Source organism: Dipodomys merriami, unplaced genomic scaffold (genome assembly GCF_024711535.1).
Source record: "Dipodomys merriami isolate MVZ:Mamm:240054 unplaced genomic scaffold, mDipMer1.0.p SCAF_9, whole genome shotgun sequence".
Classification (NCBI taxonomy): domain Eukaryota; kingdom Metazoa; phylum Chordata; class Mammalia; order Rodentia; family Heteromyidae; genus Dipodomys; species Dipodomys merriami.
The window spans coordinates 51,023,491-51,045,511 of NW_027206512.1; the positions used below are offsets into that span (position 1 = coordinate 51,023,491).

The following is a 22,021-nucleotide window of genomic DNA, read 5'->3' on the forward strand; positions in this document are numbered from 1 at the left end:
TGAGCCACACCACATCTATACCTGGCTTCTTATGGGTTATTTTTGTAAATGGCGTTTTCACAGCCTTTTCTGCCCAGGCTGGCTTTGAAATGCAATGCATTGGATCTAAGCCTCCTGAGTAGCAAGGATTACAGGGTGAGTCACAACCACAGGCACCTTCTCTTAACTTTTATTTTTACTGTAAATTATGTTTTTAATATGACTCTTCATTTCAATTATAAAGAATTTTTTAAAAGCTAAGCCCTATATTTTAAACTTGTTGAGTACAATGAGTTATATGTAACAGTTGCTCAAATAAATACTTGTGAACAAATAAGCAAGTGAAACAAGCACTCATTTCTGAATAATCTATAAAATATGTAAATACACAAATATAAAAGTATTGTTAATATACACTTGCATAAAAAATATACACATACCACATGCACAATTCTTAAACAGTAAACAATTAAATTATTAACAACAAATTGGAGAAAAAGATGAATGAAGGTATCTGTGTCATACATTTCAAAGTATGTAATTCCTCAAAAGACATGATAGGGAGTTTCTTTAAAAACCATACTACTTTTTGCTGAAGTGATTACTTACCAGGAAATTGAGACACTATTGGGGGTGTGTCTTCATCTAAGTCATCTACCCCCCCAGCAATTGGGTAGGGTGGAATGGAGACTCTGGGCATCACTACCCAGCTGTGATCTGAATAAAGGGAAGACGTCAGGCTGGGGAGTCCCGAGTTATGGGCTATCTGAAAGCCACAGATCTTCTCAATCTGTTGCCAGCGAAAAAGACGTTCTCGTAAACAAGTTGTCAACTCTGAGAGAGCTTTCCTAAAAAATCAGTATAGGAATTACTTGTTGGATCAAAGAGGCTTTGAAAAACAGCAATCAATTGCATCAATAGCTAATGACCAAATTTTAAAATTAGCTTAAATTATGTAATTTTGTAGGATTAATATGTGATTTAAATATACATTTTCTGAAAAGTATGTATTTTAAAACAATAGTAAATATCCAGAAGGATAACATTCTTACTTTGCTTCCAGAATTTTGTGGTCTACTTCATCTAGGGAGGAGCTATGTGCCACATGCAGAGTCCCAAAGACTGTGCTTCTCTTCTTTTTAATTTTTTCTGCCTAGAAAACCAAAGAAGCAAAAATAATAAAGCTATGTTTAACAAAACAAAACATATATTTGTTAATGAAGTTGATTTTGGTTCTGAGTATATTAATAATCATAAACCAAGATTATTAGCCAAGATATAGCCTTGTTTTCCAAAAAGAAAATATAAGAAAAAGCATGCTTTCCTAAGCTAACCAATGTAATCAAAACTTGGTTCTGCAGAAGTTTTTTCATTTCTATGGTTCAGAGAAGACCTGAATCTTCTATTAACACTAATAGAAAACTATTGACTACATCATACTACTTGAGATGTTAGTGAGTGAACTGAGCATTTTTTGTCGAGAATTCAGATTAAGACTTATTCTTATTTCACACAGTAAGTGCAAACATTAATTTCTAGTAACTACTAACCTGAATCAGATAGGAAGCAGCAACCTAGAGGAGAAAAGCTCTGTATAAAACATTTATGAAAATGATGATAATGATAACTTTGAAAGTACACTAAGGTTACCTTGAAAGCTATATATACACTTGTCTACATAGAGTGATTTTACTTTAATGCCTGTAATTCCAAGAGTCAATTTACACAATAAACTCTAACTCAAGAAAACAATCAACTTTTATTCAGTTCTTTTTTTATCTAAGTTGATTAGTATCACTAGGATATAGCCTAAGAAACAAATTTAGTAAACTTTGAAACAAACAAACAAAAAAAGAGTACCTCATCCTTAGCAATAGCTAACTGCATTTCAGCATTCTGTCTTTTGATGTTGTAGTACTGAACTTCTACTTCATGTGTTAATTGAAGCCATTTTTGAAGAGCATCTGGGACAGACCAGCTGCTTCGCAGTTCAAATTCTTTTTCAGCCTTTTTTAGAGCCATGCGAACCTAGAAGAGAAAGCACGAAAGAGAAATAACAGATTACAGTATTTTATAGTAAACAGTACTAAAACAAAAACAATTTTATTTACATTCTTTACAAATAACTTTTTAAATCCTTGTCTAAATATACGCTATCTCTCACAAACTAAAGCTGAAGTCTTAAGTGCATCTTAAATTCACTAAACAAAACTGTGAAGCCAGAGAAGGCATATACCTGTGTACATATATACACATATGTATATGTATGCATGTGTAAATGTATGTACATGTATACACATATGTATATGTATGTATGTATATGTTATGCGTATGTATATATGTGTGTACATATATATCTTTAGCGACATTTAGTTTTTATATTTCATAGTTTCAAGTTCACCAGAACAAAAATTCATGACATATATGCAAATTAAAACTGATCATATTTTCCCATAAGAAATATTTTTGTGTATAAACTAGGGTATGAAGATATATCCAAAATCAGATGGATACATGTTATATTATGTCTTCTAATGTTCCCAAAAAATCCTATTTACTTAGCTATACACTCATTTTTAAAGTAATTATTATTTATACTTTTTTCTTTAGTTTTTCTAAAATATTTTATTTTTTGTATCAGTCTTGGGGCTTGAACTCAGAACCTAGGTGCTGTCCCTTAGCTTTTTCACTCAAGGCTGGCACTCTACCACTTGAGCCACAGCTTTATTTCCAGCTCTTTTGTTAGTTAACTGTACATAAGAGTCTTACAGACTTTCCTGCTCCAGCTGGTTCTGAACCACAATCCTCTGATCCCAGTCTCCTGTGTAGCTATGATTACAGGCATGAGCCATCAACACTCAACTGTAAAGGAGTTATTTCTCTTTAATACTTGCCTATTTTAGTCTACTTTATCTCTTCTACTTAATTTACCATTTCGAATATACTGGCAAGTAGAGAGCAAGCATCTGTAGATCACATGCAAATTTCAAAGGAATGGATTCTGATTGAGAATCTTGCTTGGTTTTCTTCCTTGAGAAACTATACTATACATACCCTTCAGCATAAAGATGTATCTCGCCCACCCAGCATTTAGGGGAGGGAAGGAGGAAGGGAAGCGGGGAGGTTCCATTTTGGAATAATTAAGTTAAAAACCATCAAGAATGCAATCTAAAGATGTATGATGACACATGGTAGAATTTGGACAACATAGAATTTTTATGCTTAATTCAAGAACTTCAAAGCTATGAGTAAACTACAGAGCTTCCTCTTTCTAGTGCACAGTAACTGCAGTTAACTGCTTTTGAAGCTAAGGCTAACTAAGGTAACACTATTCCTAAACTAAAGTGCAAAGGAATGTTTGACCTGAACAAACCCAGCTTATTTAAATAAACTGTATCATGTGCCAGAATAAACTAAGAAGAGGACTATACACAAACTTCTGATAAAGAAACAGAACAGCTGTCAGATACTGTGGAGAAAGAATTATGCAGAAAAACATTTCTTTTTTTAGATTTTCTTGTATACTATCTTTTTAAACTCCAAAGGTTTTTAAAATAATCACAATACTAAACAAACCATTCAAAATGAGAAAATAGAAACAATCTCCTGTATATAAATATACATTATATATAATAAATAATATTTTAAGAGAAACATTAAAATAAGACTTCCTTGAAAGAAGCAAATTCTAGGCAATGCCTGCCTGGCTTAAGTCATTGTGCATCTGCCTGGCACAAGTCCCTCTGCAATGTGCGTGGGGGGCCAAACGGTTTAACAAGGCAGTTGGGTAAGCTGTGTGGCCATCCTTACTAATCTCTCAGGAAGAGAGAATTTTGCCACCTTTATTCTGTGAAATGCAGTTCCACATAACACTACAAAGTGTACACTAGCAAGTTCTTTTTCTCACAAAATTCTAAAACTAAACCTTTTACACAATTTTCATTTCTAAGGTAGTATACAGAGAATCTCTATAATATGATTATAAAGAATAACTTCAGTGAAAACCTTATGGGAAAAATGAATTCAGTAAATAGTTTCTATGTTAAATGTGTTCTTAGTGACTTTAGATTGTTCTTAATAACATTTCCATAAATTTATTCCCCCTAAAAACTCAACACATGCACATTTAACATAAATCTATTATTTGACCCAAGTTCCAATCCTTACTTTGAAATTACATTGTTATTTGTGAGAGTGGACAAAGTGAAATGGAGTAGTTAATAACTTTGTCAAATGATGATTTACTACTTAAAAATATAATTATAAGCTGGGCGCCAGTGGCTCACACCTGCAATCCTAGCTACTCAGGAGGCTGAGATCTGAGGATCACGGTTCAAAGCCAGCCCAAGCAGGAAAGTCCCTGAGACTCTTATCTCCAGTAAACTACTAGAAAACTGGAAGTGGCACTGTGGCTCAAGTGGTAGAGCACTCGCCTTGAGCTGAAGAGCTGAGGGATACTGCCCAAGTCCAGAGTTCAAGCCCCAGGACTGGGGGGGGGGGGATATATATATATATATATATATATTATATATATACATATATATATAATAATTTAGTATGTTAAAAATAAACAGCAATAAGGAACATTGTGTACCAGAAAGAAAAATCTGAAAACCTGGCTTCTCCAACTTTATTATTTATTATCTCTGAAACCTTCATTAAGTGTCTTTCCTCCTGAGCTTTATCATCTTATGTAGAATGGAGACTATCAGTTCTTGTCCTGGCTAAAGTCTTTGAGACTTTTTAAAGAACAAATTAAGTGGTATAAAAACTACTTAAATCAGCTGGGCACTGGTGGCTCACACCTGTAATCCTAGCTATTCAGGAAGCTGAGATCTGAGGATTGCAATTCAAAGCCAGCCCAGGCAGAAAAGTCCATGAGACTTTTATCTCCAATTAAGCACTAGAAAACTGGAAGTGGCACTGTGGCTCAAGTGGTAGAGCCCTAGCCTTGTGTTCAAGAGCTGAAGGACAGCGCCCTGGCCCAGAGTTCAAGACCAATGACCGACAAAAACAAAACAAAACAAAAAACCTACTTAATTCACAAAAAATAAAAAGTGGCACTATTAGTCATCAATTATCTTGGTTTTAGGGAAAATAATATTACACAAAAAAATATATGTACCAGATTATCCTCCAGAACTTCAAGAAAATCAGTCTATGTCTATTTACATCAAGGTTATTATAATTTTTATAGCAGGAGTAGAAAATGAATATATATATATATATATATATATATATATATATATATATATAGGCTTATAATTAAACTCTCTCAGAACCTTACCTGTCTTAAAAGACTGTTCAATGCCTGAATTTTTACTATACTCTATTTCTAGTAACAGAAAACAGATCATAGATAGGACATTTTTCAGACAGCTTTGAAGCTTAGCAGATTATGCTCTAAAACCATTTAAAAGAATCAAATAAATGGCTACCTAAGAAGAGATCTTTCACCTTTAGAAAAGTTCAACATTAGATGTACTTTACTAGGTGACAGAAATTCAACATGTTACAGATGTCAAGTAAACATTTCAAATATACCAAAGAAAATTAATAACATGAAATTGGATTTCTCGAAATAATGAACATGATGATTACTTTATCATCTAGTTGCCACTCTGTTATTTTAATATATGGACTTTGATCAATGTTAACAATATGAACTAATGATTCGGTTATTCAGTTATACTGAGGAACAGTATACAATGGAACTGTAGATTGTTAAGACAAAAAATGACCTAGCTCCTCAGAGTAGCAATTAAAATCCTAACAAATGCTTTTTACAAAGTGTAAGTACCTGCTCCAATTCCTGCTCTGCATACTGCCGTCTGCTCAGTTCACACTCAGCTCCCTCCCTGAGCTCTCTCAGCCGACAAGCCTCTTCCTTGGCATAATTGATTTCATCCATCATTTTGCGCTCTAGATTTTGCTTTTCTACAGCAACATTTCTGTTTTCTTCCTGTGCTTTTTCAAGCCTTAGGAAACAACAAAAATTTAAATTTCTTATAAAAATTTCCAGAACTCCACTTTTGATGAAAGAAAAAGTATTGTCATTCAATTTAATACATATTTTAATTACATTTCACGGTATTTTCTATTCATCTTAAACTTGGATTAAAAAAAATCAGGCAACCTACTATACAGTTATTTGGTTACTTTGGGCTACAAACAGGGACAAGAGGAAAATACTCTCTGCAAAGAGACTTTTTAGAAATTCATCATTATTTAAATCAAACTAAAAATATAATCCTACTTATATTTTGATTTGCTTATTTCTAATAATACAAAATGAGAATATATTATTTGTATATTAACCTATATGTCTTTATATACATGCTTACATTATGTTTTTTACAAACTGCTTTCCCTATATAAACAAGAGTTTATAATTTACCTCTCTTGTAAGTCCATAAGACTTTGTTCTGCAGTTTGCAGACTCTCTAAGTCTTTCATCATTTTTGCAACATGTTCTTTTGATGTTTTATTCTGTGTATAAGCAAACCAGCATCCTCCAACACCAATTAGAATAGAAACTGTAAGAATAAAATCCTTCATCCAGTTATGAGGTGGGCCTATAAAGAAAATTACATATAATTACTATATTAGTTAGTATAACACAGTTTAAATATATAGGCATTTAAAAAACTAGCAGATATCTAAAAGCATTTAAAAAAATTTTTCCCACATACAAATTCTACTCTTGTAAGATTTCTATTTGCAGATACTCCTATGCTTATTAGCTTACCTGTTATACTGAATCTTCAGAAGGGCAAAGATAATGTACAAAGACACACCATGGCTCTACTTCAACTATGAGCCCTATTCTCTGACTCTGGTTGAAATAGATGTACCACTTTGGAATAACAACAAATGGACATGTCACAAACTCCATAGTAAGTACCACAAAGTAGAAAAGATAGAAGAAAAGGCTCCTTTTAAAGGTATCTCTGCTAACTTGACAACATGTTTTTATGAATCTAGCATAGGTATCTGATCATGGTTCTCATTCATTCAAATATTCCTAAACACATAAAAAGTAATGCCTCATTAACTTCTCAACTGGCTTATTAAAATATTTGTCTACAACATCCTTTGAGACCAGTTTGATTCTTTTCAAATGACTTAAAAACATCATATTCTTTGAATTAGAAAGCTGCTTGTTCTCAGATTAATAAAGGGGATATAAATATTCATGACCAAAGTACATATCGATACAACTTCTATTTCACTAAGCATTCCCTTGAAAAAAAATGAGAATGTCATCAAAGACAATCCCTCGGTAGACTCAGTGAGGAACTCAGGACAAAGAAAAAGGAAGTAAAATGATCCTATCTGTAGACCACTTGGCATATTTAGCAGTGTTCCATTTCCTAGAGTTTGTAATTTCTACCAATTATCACAAAGGAGAGTTCCAGATGTTTCACCAGCTGCTCTCAGCCCAAGGCAAAAAACAACCATTAGTAAAAAGTCGTGGAATCTATCTTTATAGAAGCTCATCCACCAGAAGGTTTCACAAAAACCCCAAAATCTCCTAACTCCAGAATTCAAGTAGAATAAATATTTTCTTCCTACTCTGTCAAATGTGAAAGACACTTGTACTATTTTTTATTCCTTTTTAGCTTCTAAAACAAAAACCGTAATTCCTATAAAGTGTATATTCTTCAAACATTTTCCTCCAAAAATTTCTGAAATGTGAAATTAAACCTCCTTCTAGAGAAAAATATTCCTGCCAAAGTAAAGAAATACAAGATTTATTTTCTTTACAAATAGGACATCACACTTTCTTAAATGTTCCTCTTCAAAGTAACCAAACAGCTATATTCACCTTGTGCTCCTACCAGAATACTCTTCATGACACTTCCTCTAGGTCTTTGTTTTTGATATCTAAAAAAAAAAATCCCTTTCTTGATGACTTCCTGTCATCAGGACAGTTAAATTGCTACATTTCTTACCTCTTCAGTAAAAATCCAAGCATAATAACAATAATAGTAAAAGTATTGCAAAGATCAAGGTTTTAAATTTAGAAATTCTAAATTATCATACCTTAACAACTTTTTAGATTAGCAACTAGTTCTAGAAACCACATTGAATGTTTCAGGGGAAGAAAATTTCATCTTATAAATCTATATTTCAAGACAGTATCACCATTCCAAAAGAAGTAGTCATTACCTTAGATATGTAACTGTAACCCCTCTGTACAACACTTTTACAATATAATTTAAAATTTAAAAAGATAGTATTACATTTCTTCCACAGTTAACAGACGATTACTAACAGTCAACTATCTCTCTTACTTTCTCCTTACACAGAGACAGTTTCTGCATCATACTCTTAGTAAGAGATACTAACGTGTCAGAGGTCCAAACAAAACCACATCCAGAGCCTTGAGCTGAAGTTTCTGTCTATGACTCCGGTCGTTGATTTTCAACTGAGAAATCATAAATGAAAGCTCATGCACTGCTATCCTGTTCATTTAAAACACACATATACATGTTAAGTTAAAGTATTTCTAGTACATAAATTTAAATATTTAAACACCACATTAAATACTTTACATATTAGTGATCACTTTTAAAAACTTCCTATTCAAAGATTCCTATATATTACTATTTTAGTTGTTATATTGATGGGTTACTTTTTTTTGTTTTTGGTTTTTTTTTTTTTTTTTTTGATTGGTTGTGGGCCTGAATTCTGGGCCTAGGCGCTGTCCCTCAGCTTTTCAGCTCAAGGCGAGCACTCTACTTGAGCCACAGTGTCACCTCCAGGTTTTTCTGCTTATGTGGTGCTGAGGAATCGAACCCAGGGCTTCATGCATGCAAGGCAAGCACTCTACCACTGAGCTACCTTCCCAGCCCCTTGATGGGTTACTTTTAAAGGTTACTTTCTACTATAACTTACTATGATTTAGAAATTTATAAAGTTGTATTTTATAATCATTAATTGATATTTTACTGTCATTTCATTCAAAAAAACAAAACCAGGTGTAACTTATATTAACTTTAAATTTTTCTCAATTTAGGTCATGCCACATTTGTTTAAAAGTATCTAAAACATATCATTACATTCTAATATTTAGCCTGTTTGAAAAGGGAAAAGATATAAGTGGAAAGTATAAACCCTTTTGGGGTTGGAGTGGGTAAATAGAAAGATTTATGTAGTAAGTAATAAGAAACATTCTATTAGCAAAAAACAAAGTACATAGGGAGACAAAGGTGGCTAAGGTAGTAAGATCACTTTGGGACTACAAATCAAAGCAACCTAGTGTTCAACTAAAAGTTCTTAACCAAGTATGATGCTAGTAACGAGTTTATAATAAAAACCTATAAATACTAACAGAATTAACAATGACAAGGGCTTAATTAATAATCAAGAAAACCTTATAATGTATGTAACATCTCTAGTTTATCAATGAAGGTATTTGTCTGAAGTCAAAGTAACTTGCCTCCAGAACTTGTCAGAGATAAAAATTCAAATCCACATACACATTATCCCAAATACTACAGTTAACCATTATATTTTTTTAACAAGATATGGGGTCAGGGGCTGGTGGCTTAAGCATGTAATCCTACTCAGAAGGTTCAGATCTGAAGATTGTGGCTTGAAGCTGGCCCAGGCAGGAAAATCCATGAGACTCCAATTAACTACCAAAAATAAGCTGGAAACGGAACTATGGCTCAAGCAGTAGAGTGCTAGCCTTGAGCAAAACAGCTCAGGGACAATACCTAGGTCCTGAGTTTAAGCCCCAGGCAGCACAAGAAAAGAAGAAAAGGAAAGAGAGAAAAAGAAAAGAAAGTGAAAGAAAAGAGAGTGAAAGAAAAAAGAAAAAGAAAAAGAAACAAAGAAAGAGGGAGGGAGGAAAGGAGGAAGAGGGGGAGGTAAAGATATGTGTACTTCTCAGTGTGAAAGATTACAGGAACTCTAATGGGTCTTCTAAAAAACTTGAGAATGCAATAACTCTACTTTCCATTTTTTTTAATGCCCTTTAGATCGTCACTGCCATACAAAAGTACATTTACTATCTTTCCTTCCATTCCATTCAAAAAAGCTCTAGTGGGAAGACCTGAAAATGTCTACATTCACTACCTTTTTCCATAGATGCATTCATTATTTTAAAAATTTGATATTGATAAGTATGTGATTGTTGTCTCTATAATTTTAAAACAGAATTTCAGGTATCTCTAATAACCCTTACGTAGCCAAAAAAAAATGTAGTTATAACTTTAAACAAAACATGAATCCACCTAGTTTCCCAAAAGACAATATTAAAAAGCATGAATTCTTCATATCCAGAGTAAAATATATATATATATATATATATATATATAAATTTAAAAAGCCTAATCTCATTTTAATGCTCTAACCTGACTTAACCTAGAAACTTGTTTCATTTAAAATAATAATCTATGTTTTATTTAAATTGTTTCTACCACTTATTTGCACCATCCACATAAAAGATACTTAGTATTTGATGAATTAACTTTAATCCTCATAATTTCACATAATTCTACTCATGTATAAACAAATTAAAAATACAGATTTTTTACTGAGAATATATCTTAACAAATATAACAACTTCCAACCTAGTGTGAAAAATACAAATCTCAAAGTAATAAATGCTGTTTATTTCAACCAGACATGTAAGCTAATTACAAAGTATATAATGCAATTATTTCATCACATATAGTAAATATACTGAAATAAGAGATAAGAATCTCTTCTGATGAAGGAATCAATTTGGTAAAAAATGGAACATAGGTTCTGGTAGAGACATTGGAAATTTTCCATTTAAATCTTTGAAGATTATTATATTAATTAATTAAGTTTTTGAATATATAATTTAAGAAACTAGCAACTGGCTCCAAATACTTAAGGAATCATTAAACAACTTGGGCTTTGATTGTAGATATGTTTGTGTTTAAATGCTACTTTAGGCAAAATATTTAACTTGTATCTTACCTTTCTTTTTGGCCTATAATGGTTGATGACAATATATACCTCATTTTAATCATGTAGATTAGATGAGATAAGGTCCTTCTATGTAATATATATTTTAAAATAACTGTTAACTATTTTTTTAGAAAATTTAATTTTTAACTGAAATATAAATTTGTAGCCACTATCAGTAGTTATCATTAAAGGAACACCTATTATGAAAGATCTGTATATTAATCCATTCAAATAAGAATCTTTATTAAAATGATCAATATCAAATAAATTTTCCTTATTCTAAGTAGTCATAGGTTGACCCTTTGATGCTTATCTATAAATAATATACATAAATAATATGTCTATAAATAATATACTTGACCCTCTCTAAAATTATTCTCCCTGAGAACAAGAGATTTTTTTTCTGTTGTTTTATTTTGTTTGTTTGGGGGGGAGGGGAGGCTGAAGCTTAAACTCTAGGTCTGAGCACTATCCCTGAGCAAAGAGCTCAAGGCTAGTGCTCTATCACTTTGAGCACAGAGCCACTTCTGGTTTTCTGGTGGATAACTGGAGATAAGAGGCTCAAGGACTTTCATGCACAGCTGGCTATTGAATTGTGATTCTTAGGTCACAGCCTTCAGAGTAGCCAGGATTAAAAGTGTGAGCTACCAGCTGCCAGTGAGAAGAAAGTTTTAAAGCAGTTGGTTACTTAGACAAGAAAAACATGAGAGGCTTAGCATATAGTTCAGTGGTAGAGCACTTGACTAACATATGCAAGGCCCTGGGTTAAATGCTCGGCACTACAAATAAAGTAAAATAAAATTCTATAAAACTTGGTCATACACATCTTAAAAAGATTTAAGAATGGATATATTTATAATATTTTCTTTGTACCGTTAGCCACAGAAGTAACAAAGACTCACCTGGGAAGTGTTGTTCCTTTGACATTATTGTCTCTAAAATTCTTTTCATATTGTGGAAGTTCAACAAATTCTATCAACCACTGAAGGGTATCTTCAAGGGTCCAATTATGAACTACAAGATATTAAGAGAAATATGTATATTGTAAATACAATGTTTTCAAAATCTGTGCATTTGCTATAAAGATGTTGAATTCAGTTTTTATTTAATTTAATCAACAGAAAGTATTAAAAAGAATATTTAGCACTCTATGCAGAGAAGCAAAAAAAAAAAAAATTAAAGAAAAACCTTTTATCCGTAAAGGCTTACAAGCTAAAACAAATATATATATATATATGACAAATATTAGCATGACTAGTTCTAAAATAAGCACCTATATACAAAGTTTGTACAGAATAAAATAACCCATCACTTCCTTGGTTGTAGAAAATTTAACAGTTATAAATCGTGAATTCCTTCACCTAACCATCCACCCATATAATACTGTGATAAACCTTCTGAATGTCAGGTTGTAGTGTAACCACTGAGGCCACTGGCACCAAACAAGATGGATATTTGTCCAAGTAGAACTTAAGTTTCTCTGGCAAAGGTGCAGTTGGGACAACTTAGAAAAGAAGCAAGTGGATGGGGGAAAATTTTAGATAATGATTAGCTATAAAGAAAGAAAGAAAAGATGTCAAGGTAAGCATCACTGAAGAGTTAACATCTGAACTGAGACCTAAAAATTGCTTGGCACCACAATCCAAAGGTCTAAGAAAAACATCCTAATTGGAGAAGAAAGCTAGCATGAAAGATTTCAGATATGAATAGACTAAATGTGTTTAACAGGCAAGTTGGAAAAATCAAAGAGGGGCTAAGTTATTAAAGTCTTTTTAATTTCAATAAAAAGGAAAATTGAATAGTCTGTAAAATACATCTCTTATATACAAAGAAGTACTTATATGGAAACCATGACAAAATAAAGCCAATGAGACCAAGAGAGTCAGTAGTAGAACTGGATTAGAAGGCAGGCAAACTGGCCACAAAACGAAACACTATACTTCTCTGAAAGCAATAATACTAAATAATAGTAACGAGATAAACAAGTAGTTAAAACACTGGGAGCAATTCAGATGCCTTTGCTTGCCTATAGAGTAGAAAGGACAATCATGAGTTAATCTAATGGGAATTCGCCAAGTGTGTTCAAAAAGTGAAGAGTTGTATTTTTAACTCTCCATTTAATTTGAGGATTTGGGAAATCAAAATTGCCTACAGACCAAACAAGAAGATAAATGATAATAACATAATGAAGAAAATAAGTAAGAAAGAAAAGAAGAACTGGAAATCTATCTGTATAAACTAATCTAAGAAAATAACTTGTTTTTTAACTACAGAGAGTGAATTCACATTTGCAAACAAAGCTAGGTTTCCCCTCTGCCTTTTTCATTATGTGTTCTTTAGAGAGAAAAAGTAATAACAAATAGTTAATTTTTAAAACTCATTAAAACTGTATGATAATTTAAAATTAAGTGATGATATTATATTGGGCCAAAACTTTGACTATTTGTCTTACTGTTCCCTCCCTTCAGGTGTCCCTGTCATAGAGCTTGGATATGAGCCTAATGCTGCAGTATTTAACCATTTAACCAAATAAATGAGGCTAGCAGCCAAGAGCTCAGGCCTGGGTGCTTTCCACTGAATCTAATACATTCAAAGTAGCCTTTGTATGCTTACGTTTCTTCCTATCCAAGATGCACTGCTTTGAGAATTGCCTTATCTTGACTGCCAAGAAACCCATAGCACAGCTGCACCACACACACCCACACGAAACGCTCAGCCAAAAAAACAGGATATGGTTCTCTCCGTGTCTGATTGTTCAACAGTAACAGGCCATGATCTAAACACTACAGCACATCAAAATATGTTTCATTTGCAATGAGAGTATAGAAAGGAAGAAAAATCAAGTGTGTAGGAATGCATATTTAAAATGTACAAGTCCTAGTATTATTCTACCTAAAAAACAAAATATTGTGGTGTTCTAAAGATGTTTCATTTAAAATTAATATTTAAAGCAAGATTCTAACACAGAACTTGGAGGAAGCTTGAGTCTTCTTTTTCTATCTGATGTCTCTGGTGGGGTCTGTTGAACACCTTCTCTTCTGATGACCAGGACTTGCATATTGTGTTAGCTTCATCTGGTCCACATATTTTAGTTGTCTTTCAACTCTTAGAACAGATAATACTCTCACTCCTTCCTTCCCTTCATTGTAAAGAACATTTTTTTAAAAATACCATGTCCTGCCGGGCGCTGGTGGCTCACGCCTGTAATCCTAGCTACTCAGGAGGCTGAGATCTGAGGATCATGGTTCAAAGTCAGCCCGGGCAGGAGAGACCGTGAGACTCCTATCTCCAATAAACCACCAGAAAACCGGAAGTGGCGCTGTAGCTCAAGCGGTAGAACGCTCGCCTTGAGCTGAAGAGCTGAGGGACAGCGCCCAGGCCCAGAGTTCAAGCCCCATGACCAACCAAAAAAAAAAAAAAAAAAAGAAATACCATGTCCTTCTGTGCCTGCTTTCTGGTAGGTATGCTGCAAACTAACCACACATGTAAAAAGACTCATACATAATGCTTCCTCAGAGGAAATCATTTTCTTCTATCCCTCCCTCATCTCTGCCTACTTTATGTTATTGAACTCCACACCTCAGCTAAAATTGCAATCAGAAGGAAGCTTTCTTAACATAGTTAATATGACCATAAATCAGTCTGTACTTTTACACACAGAATTAAACTATAATTATTACTAGGATTATTCTTTCAATATCTATTTATTCCAGAAAAAGAGGTAGAAGTTTCTTGCTCACCATTCTAGCCATAGTAGACAGAACTCAGAAGATACATCAACAAATTGTTAGGTACTATTGCATAAAAGAGGCAGGACCTGTTTAAATGACAAGTACTATGAAAATCCATTTTTGCATTTTAGTGAAGAGATTAAAAGAAAACATAAGAAAGCATTCTGTACATAAGAAATTCTTGATGGCAAAGCAGTTATTCATTTAGAAATTACCTGGTTTTCCACTGCCATATCTGATTAGTTTTTTACATGTGTTGACAATTTGTAGCATACCCAGCAGAGGGCAGGCACAGAGGGAAAAGCTTTTTTTAAACATGTACTTTACAATTTAAAGAGCTATTGTTTTTATTTGAAATTGTGGCCAGTGTTTGAAGTTCATGTCTCAGAATGATTTGGGCAATTTATTCCAAAGCTAGCTTAAAAAAAAAAGTGGAAAGAGACCTGTTTCAGTCCCAGCTGAGCCACTTTCACCATAATAACATCAGAACCAGGTTATTTAATTCTGGCTCCTTTTCCTACCCAATAATAGTAATAATAATAATAATGAAAATGAACTAGACCACCTTTAAAATTAATTCAAATTCTGTTTTTTAATAATTCCATTATAACAAGAGAGTTGGTATTTGAAGCACTGTAAATTAACTGGTTGACTTACACCAGTGGAATATACTTAGGGAAATACTTACAGGTACTCTAAGAACTCTGAGGATAGCAATAATAACTTCCCAATATTTACTAACTACAAGATTTCTTAATAGTCAATAGTCAGCTCAACAACTTTCAACATGGCACTTTTACTTTTATGTTGATCTAAAAGTTGATGAAGGTAAAATTCTTAACTAGGCAAACAGATCTGTCGATGGCCAAATTGGTTTCAGATCAAACCTGTTTCTTCCATCATTGACCACTACACAGTGACACTGCTTTAGGTCCTCACAAACAGACCAGGCAGTTTTAATCATTTTTGGTCCACTTGTATCCGCAGCCATAAAAATGACTGCATTTCTCTCTGCCCCATGCCAGTTTCAAACTGAGAGTGGTTTTCCATTCTTCCTTCCTTGCCAGGCTCTTTTCCTCCTTGCTCTTTACAACTTGCATAAGGAACTCCTTCCTGTAGGAAGTTTTCCACCAACACGTTTCCACATTAAAGTTTCCTGTATTATTCTTGTGCTTTCTGATTGGCTTAACATATACCTGCCATAACATCTACAACATATAATGTAATTGTCCTTAACAATTTGCCTTCTGATTGATAAGTTCCTAGAGTTCTCACTCAGAAGTGAGAAGCAGTACTTTTTCACTTAACATTTACCATTTACACTAAAAAGCCACACACCTTTAGTACAGAGCTATGATGGTTAATAACAATTATCAATTTAATTAAACTGAGAATTCTCCTTTTTATCCTCCCTCGCCCTTTCAATTTCTGTAAAAAGAAATGAAGTTCCTTATTCTGTACCAAACAATGGCACTTTCTTCCACAATTCTACTGTCAGCCCCTGCCACTTTGTTGGACTGAAGAAAACTGGCCTAAGAAGTAAAAGCTTTTTGACAACAAAGGAGTGTCACTAATGAAAATGAAGAGACAGAAATAGATAGATATAGCCATTAGTTGAGAGGCAAGGAAACTGGTGATCCTGTGACTACCCGGATAAAGCAGCCTTTTAAAAAAAGATATGAGTCATGTAGGGACACATCAGTTGTACAACTAGGTTATAACTAGATGAAATGCTCTGGAAGAAAGTGATCCCTTCCCAGAATTTCTATAGCACTGTTTCTACCAAATGACATGTCATATGAGCTTCCTTATTTTCTATCTGCTTACATACGTTCTTACTATAGTGAGCTTCCATAAGACAAGTATTACTTCACCCGGTCTAGAGCTACCATTTAAGTATTAGCTGAACGTATATTTTTTTCCTTCCTTAAAACAGAAACAGTTTTGTTTCTACTTGAGTGTCTATTAACTATCCCACAGTTGCATGAAAATACTATTTTCAGAGCTTCCTATTTTGAAGCAGCACTGATCAATCCTTGGATCCACAACAGCATCACAGAAACCTATACCACAATGAGGATGCCAATTTATAGTTGCATAATTGACAGGTATAGTAAGAGGAGAATCGGGGGTGTTCCTAGTCTATTCTCTCGCTTAGCAAACCTGATACACAAATCAATGTAAAAAAATAAACTTTAAAAGAGTAAGTATATGTATTTACTTGCTTCTTTCATCTATAGAAAGCAATTTTCAAAACCAATGCACTCAGTGCACTCAGGCTTAATAATACAAAGCAGCTTAGAGAATGTTCTCCATACAAATTTTAATCTGTTATAGTTAGCAAATATTTGCTACCCTATAATCTTTAAACATATTTGTGAAATTTCCTAAAAGGAAAAAACATATCCAATTATAATTCATGTCTATACATGTAGAAAAATATTTTATGAACATTTTATGAACACTTGACAATTCCAGTTAACCGTGATTAAAAACTTTCCAGAAATTATTTCAGGAAATTCTCTCAAAAACATTAAAGGCAGGTATCAGAACTAATACTGTAATCCTTGGTTTATGGGTCCGGAAGCTGGGATTAGAGTTTAAGTAATGCCCAGTGCATATTTACAAGTAGAAATGGGATTTATAACTACTTCGGACTTCAAAGACCCAATTCTTCCCCAGGAAGAGGGGGAGGAATATGACAAAAATCTCTACATGCTGACAAAAATCTCAAACAAATTCACCATCAGTTGTGGCAGAGTTTGAGTATGAGACACAAACATCATATTATTCCACATTTAATTTTTAAATAGCTTTCCTGCCAGTTAATTATTATAACCTAAATTTATTATATATAATACAAATACAATATTTGTATTTTCTTAATGTTAAGGATGCAATTAGCATGAGTTTTTTGTTAGTGAAATCAACCTCTAATGTCAGAAGAGAGAATGTAGAGTCAATATAGTATAACTAAATTCACTATTTTTTATTAAAACATGAAAGCATTTTCATAAATACCATAAGACTGGATAAGACACTAGGAAGAAGAAATGAAGAATAAACATCACTATATCTAAGGAAAGAAATTATTTTGAAGCTTCAACAATATAATCTAAAAACTTAGCAGTTTGAGAAACATTAGAAATATTGGTATCTTTATATAAATTACTATACTTCAAAATTACACACAAACACACACACACACACACACACACACACACACAAACACACTAGCATGCACCACAGTTTCAGAGTTTCAAGTTACAAAAGCCTTTACAATAACAAACATAACTTCTTGGAGGAAAATTCAATTAATTTAGGGTACAATATTGGCAGGGTTTCAATAACAAAATTTTAATGAAACGTAATACAGACATGAAAGAAGACAATAAGTTTTTCTGTGTAAAAGGTGAAGAAGCTTCGGGCCTTCTCCGCTGGTTTCATAGTCTCTGTGGTGCCACCTCTAATGACCAGCTGCTCAGCATAGTCAAGAAAGGGTTATCTTTAGAACAGTGCCAGAATGTGAACTCCTCCTTTGCATATCGGTCAGCAGGGCATGTCTCTGCAACATGGACTACATTCCTGCAACAAGCTATATTTGGATACATAAAGCCACATCATGAACTTTGGAAGTTCAGATGCTAGGAATCTATATTAGCACTTCTGCTCATGAATTCTTTGTCTTGTGTCATTCAAGACAAATGTTGGCAAATCTCTGAATATTCTGAACTTAAAAATTACCAGGGTGCCTTGGTTACAACAGTAGTTCAAGGATCACTACTATAAACTGCAATTTTACTCTGATTTAAATTAAGTGTATTATCAGTACCTAGTCCCATGCAGAAAGAGAGGTAACAAAAACAGATCTTAAAAACAAAAACCAGAGAATTATGATTGTTCTGAGGATTAAATGATAAACTGTGAAAATGACTCTTTATAATGTGCTCTACAAATATAAATTACTAACATAATAAGTATAGTAACAGAATCAATATATAACTACAAAAGTTCAAGGAACTGGTTTTCTTCATGTTTCAAACCAAAACAGAAGACTTAGTAGTTTTAAGGGAACTAAATGTTTCCTAAACATCTCATTATGGGAGTCATGAAGAAAATTTTCACATTAGGAACAGAGTGGCTAAATCTCTAGTTATTCATTCTTCCAAGTGCTTGTTATCACAGCTATAATGGAAATCCTAAAATAAATGGATTATAGGCCTGGTAGGAAACAAGAACCTATCTCAAAAATGATGAGCAAAAAACAAAACTGGAGGCATGGCTCAGCAGTAAAGTGTCTGACTCCTAAGCAAGGGGCGGGTGAGTTGGGAAGGAGAGAAGGAGGAAGAGGAAGAGAGCTATGAGAAAATCCATTCATCATCTAAAAGTCTGAACTCCAAATGTCAATTACCTTTCAGTTTATCCTGAAAGAATAGCTATATTTTATATAAAACCCATGCTGCTTGACCCTCACCCTCCCACCCATCCCTGGGTCAAAATTAACCTGTGCTCATACTCCAGATTCTCCTGCTCAATCTGCAGTAGCTGACTGGCTATTACATAGCTCTTGTCTGACTTCAGATACAAACTTCCTAATCACCTGGAGGAAGGAGACAGGGAAGAAGGGACTACAGGGCCCATCCTGAGCTCAGTGATAGGTCTAGCTTTGACCCCATGACCTAAGCCAGTTATTTGTTCACCATTTTCTAACTACAGCAGTCAAGTTAGATTTCTCATTCCTTTTTGGCCATGATCCCGGAAAAGGTAAGCATTCAATGGTCAACAACCACATAGAGAAAGATAGGCTCAGAGTAGAGTAGGTCTTTCAGTGTTTGTTTGTACTTTATAATAAAATAGGGATAACTTTTAGTTTTTAATTTATTTTTACTGTAAAGATGATGTACAAAAGGCTACAATTACATGTCAGGTAATAGTACATTATCTTTTGAATAGTGTCATCTTTTCCCTCATTTTCTCTAGGTTTTTTCGCTTTCCTCGTTTTCTCAGTTTTTTCCCTCCCACTCCCACTCCCCTACAAGTTGTATAGTTCATTTACAACATAGTGTGTCTAATGAATATCACTGATGCATTTGTTCCCACTTTGTCCCATAACTTCTGGGCAGGGATAGCTTTTAAATTAAGATAGTATGGTCTCCTTTATAAATTATTTCTTAATTCACTTATTCCATTAATATATAAACACTATAAAATCTCCCATCTTTTAAAATGTAAAATAACTTTCTTTACATCATTTTCACTTTGAGGCACCAAAGCCCCATTTCTTTTTCCTCCTTTTCGAAGTCGACAATATTTACTATCTTTAATTACTTCTTCACTTACCTACTCACTCCAATCAGAATTTCACTTCACTACTTCAATAAAAATGCTTTTATCAAGACCACCAACAGCTTCACTAAAATTCAGGGGCTCACGCCTATAATCCTAGCTACTTGGGAGATAAGAGATTCAGCAGGTAACTAACTATTCAAGGCCAATGTGAACAAAGTCTACAAGGCCCCAACTTAATCAACAGCTATGCAGGGTAGTAGCCACATCTGTCATCCGATCTACTCAAGAGGCTAAAAACAAGATCATTGTTCCAGACCAGCCTGGGCAAACACACACACACGCACGCACGCACGCACGCACGCACACACACAAAAGATCCTAGCTCAAACCAGAATATAAAAGGGGCTCATACACTCACACATATATAGCAAACTGTAAGCCTGATTTCAAACCCTGGTAATGCATACTCACACACACATACACAAAAAACAAACACAGCAATAGAAAGAGACCACCAACAGGCTTAGCTTCTACTTTGTTGACCCACTCATAAGATTTTGCTGTCATCTCACTTGATCTTCTTTCTACAACATCTGACACTACTGTGCAGTTTTTCTTAAAACATTTTCTTCATGAAGCTTTGTCTTCAAGATTCTCCTTAGTACTGCATTGGTCAGATCCTCATAGTCCTCTTCCTGCATCCTTGTTTACTTCTTGGCCTGATACCCCTCACTCTCCAACTTAGTATCATCAAAATTCCAGTCAAAGCTAGGAGCCAGTGACTCACACCTGTGATCCCAGCTCCCCAGGAGACTGAGATCTGAGGATCCCGATTCAAAAACCACTCCAGGCAGGGAAGTCTAAGACTCTGATCTCCAATTAATCTCTAAAGAGCCAGAAATGGTACTGTGGCTCAAATGATAAAGAGATAGACTGACTAGAGAAAAAAGAATCTCAGGGACAGCGCCCAGGCCCTGAGTTTAAGTCCCAGGACTAGCACCAAAATAAAATAAATAAATAAATAAATAATTTTAAAAACCCCTCAGGATTTTCATCTTTTTAAAAAATGTCATCATTAAAACCCTTCTGGATGCTGCTCATTTTTTGTCCTAATCAATTTGTATACCCTCCAATTCTAAATGTACAGATAACACAAAATGAAGGAATCAATCTTTAACCTCCCTCCCTAGCAATATTCTGATTCAGCACCACAGCAAATTCCTCCAGCCATTTCTTCAAAATGTAACACAAATCAGACCTTCTTGCTACTTCTTCCTATGGCATCACCATCACCTCTGCCCACTTTACTAGAAGACCCTCAACAGGTCTACTTCTGTTCTTGGTGCCTAAACTATATCACCACAGAGTAACCATGGCAATCTTTTTAAAAGATGAATGATGGCAACTTGGTGCCAGTAGCTCGTATTTGTAATTCTAGCTACTCAGGAGGCTGAGATTCAGAGGATCACAGTTGCCAGTGTGGGAAGAAAAGTTCCTTGTTGAAATCAAGGGGAAAAAATGGCATAAAATAGGGCTGAAGACAAGACTCAAGTGGTAGACTATCAGACAAGCAACCAAGTTTCATGTATGAAGTCTTGAGTTCAAACCCTACTACCACACAGATGAATGGTGTCACTATTTCCCCTAAATTCCTAAATGGAGTTTTATCTACAATTTAAAATATAAGCAAAGAAAAACCTTTTTTGAACTGGCCATTTGAAATAATAGAATGTCATTATCAAAGAAAAAGGCAAGTAAATGCTTTATTCAAAGACAATGGGAATAAAACATTCATTCAATAGTTTATCCAGAGTCCATCCTACCACCCCCTTTCTCAAAGCAAAGTCCCAAGGACTCATAAAGCAAAACTTAGCATACATTCATATACCACTCATTCCCAACTGCTACAAAAGGGATGGAAAAAAAGAAAAGAATAATGTTATGCTCAGAAAAGCCTACTGTATTCTACACAGTCCTTCACAAACAGTGAAATGTGGACAGTCCTCATTTTACCTTCTACAGAAGGTTCTGTTACAACACTCCAACGGAGGTATGCGTCCCTTGTCTGTGAA

The 22,021-nt window shown here is 34.1% G+C and overlaps 1 protein-coding gene across 3 annotated transcripts in view; it reads right to left on the reverse strand.

Moving 5' to 3' along the window:
* The window catches only part of Stim2 (stromal interaction molecule 2), a 110,713-nt gene that overhangs the window by 21,495 nt on the left and 67,197 nt on the right, over positions 1–22,021 (reverse strand). For 2 of the 3 annotated variants that reach the window (XM_070012925.1, XM_070012927.1), the window contains exons 4-11: positions 11,832–11,943; positions 8,332–8,447; positions 6,377–6,554; positions 5,780–5,957; positions 1,840–2,007; positions 1,530–1,553; positions 1,032–1,132; positions 589–827 (exon numbers count right to left, since the gene is read on the reverse strand). In XM_070012925.1, coding sequence (XP_069869026.1) covers positions 589–827; positions 1,032–1,132; positions 1,530–1,553; positions 1,840–2,007; positions 5,780–5,957; positions 6,377–6,554; positions 8,332–8,447; positions 11,832–11,943 — 1,116 coding nt within the window. The remainder of the gene's footprint in view (positions 1–588; positions 828–1,031; positions 1,133–1,529; positions 1,554–1,839; positions 2,008–5,779; positions 5,958–6,376; positions 6,555–8,331; positions 8,448–11,831; positions 11,944–22,021) is intronic. The other variant, XM_070012926.1, reaches the window with a different exon arrangement.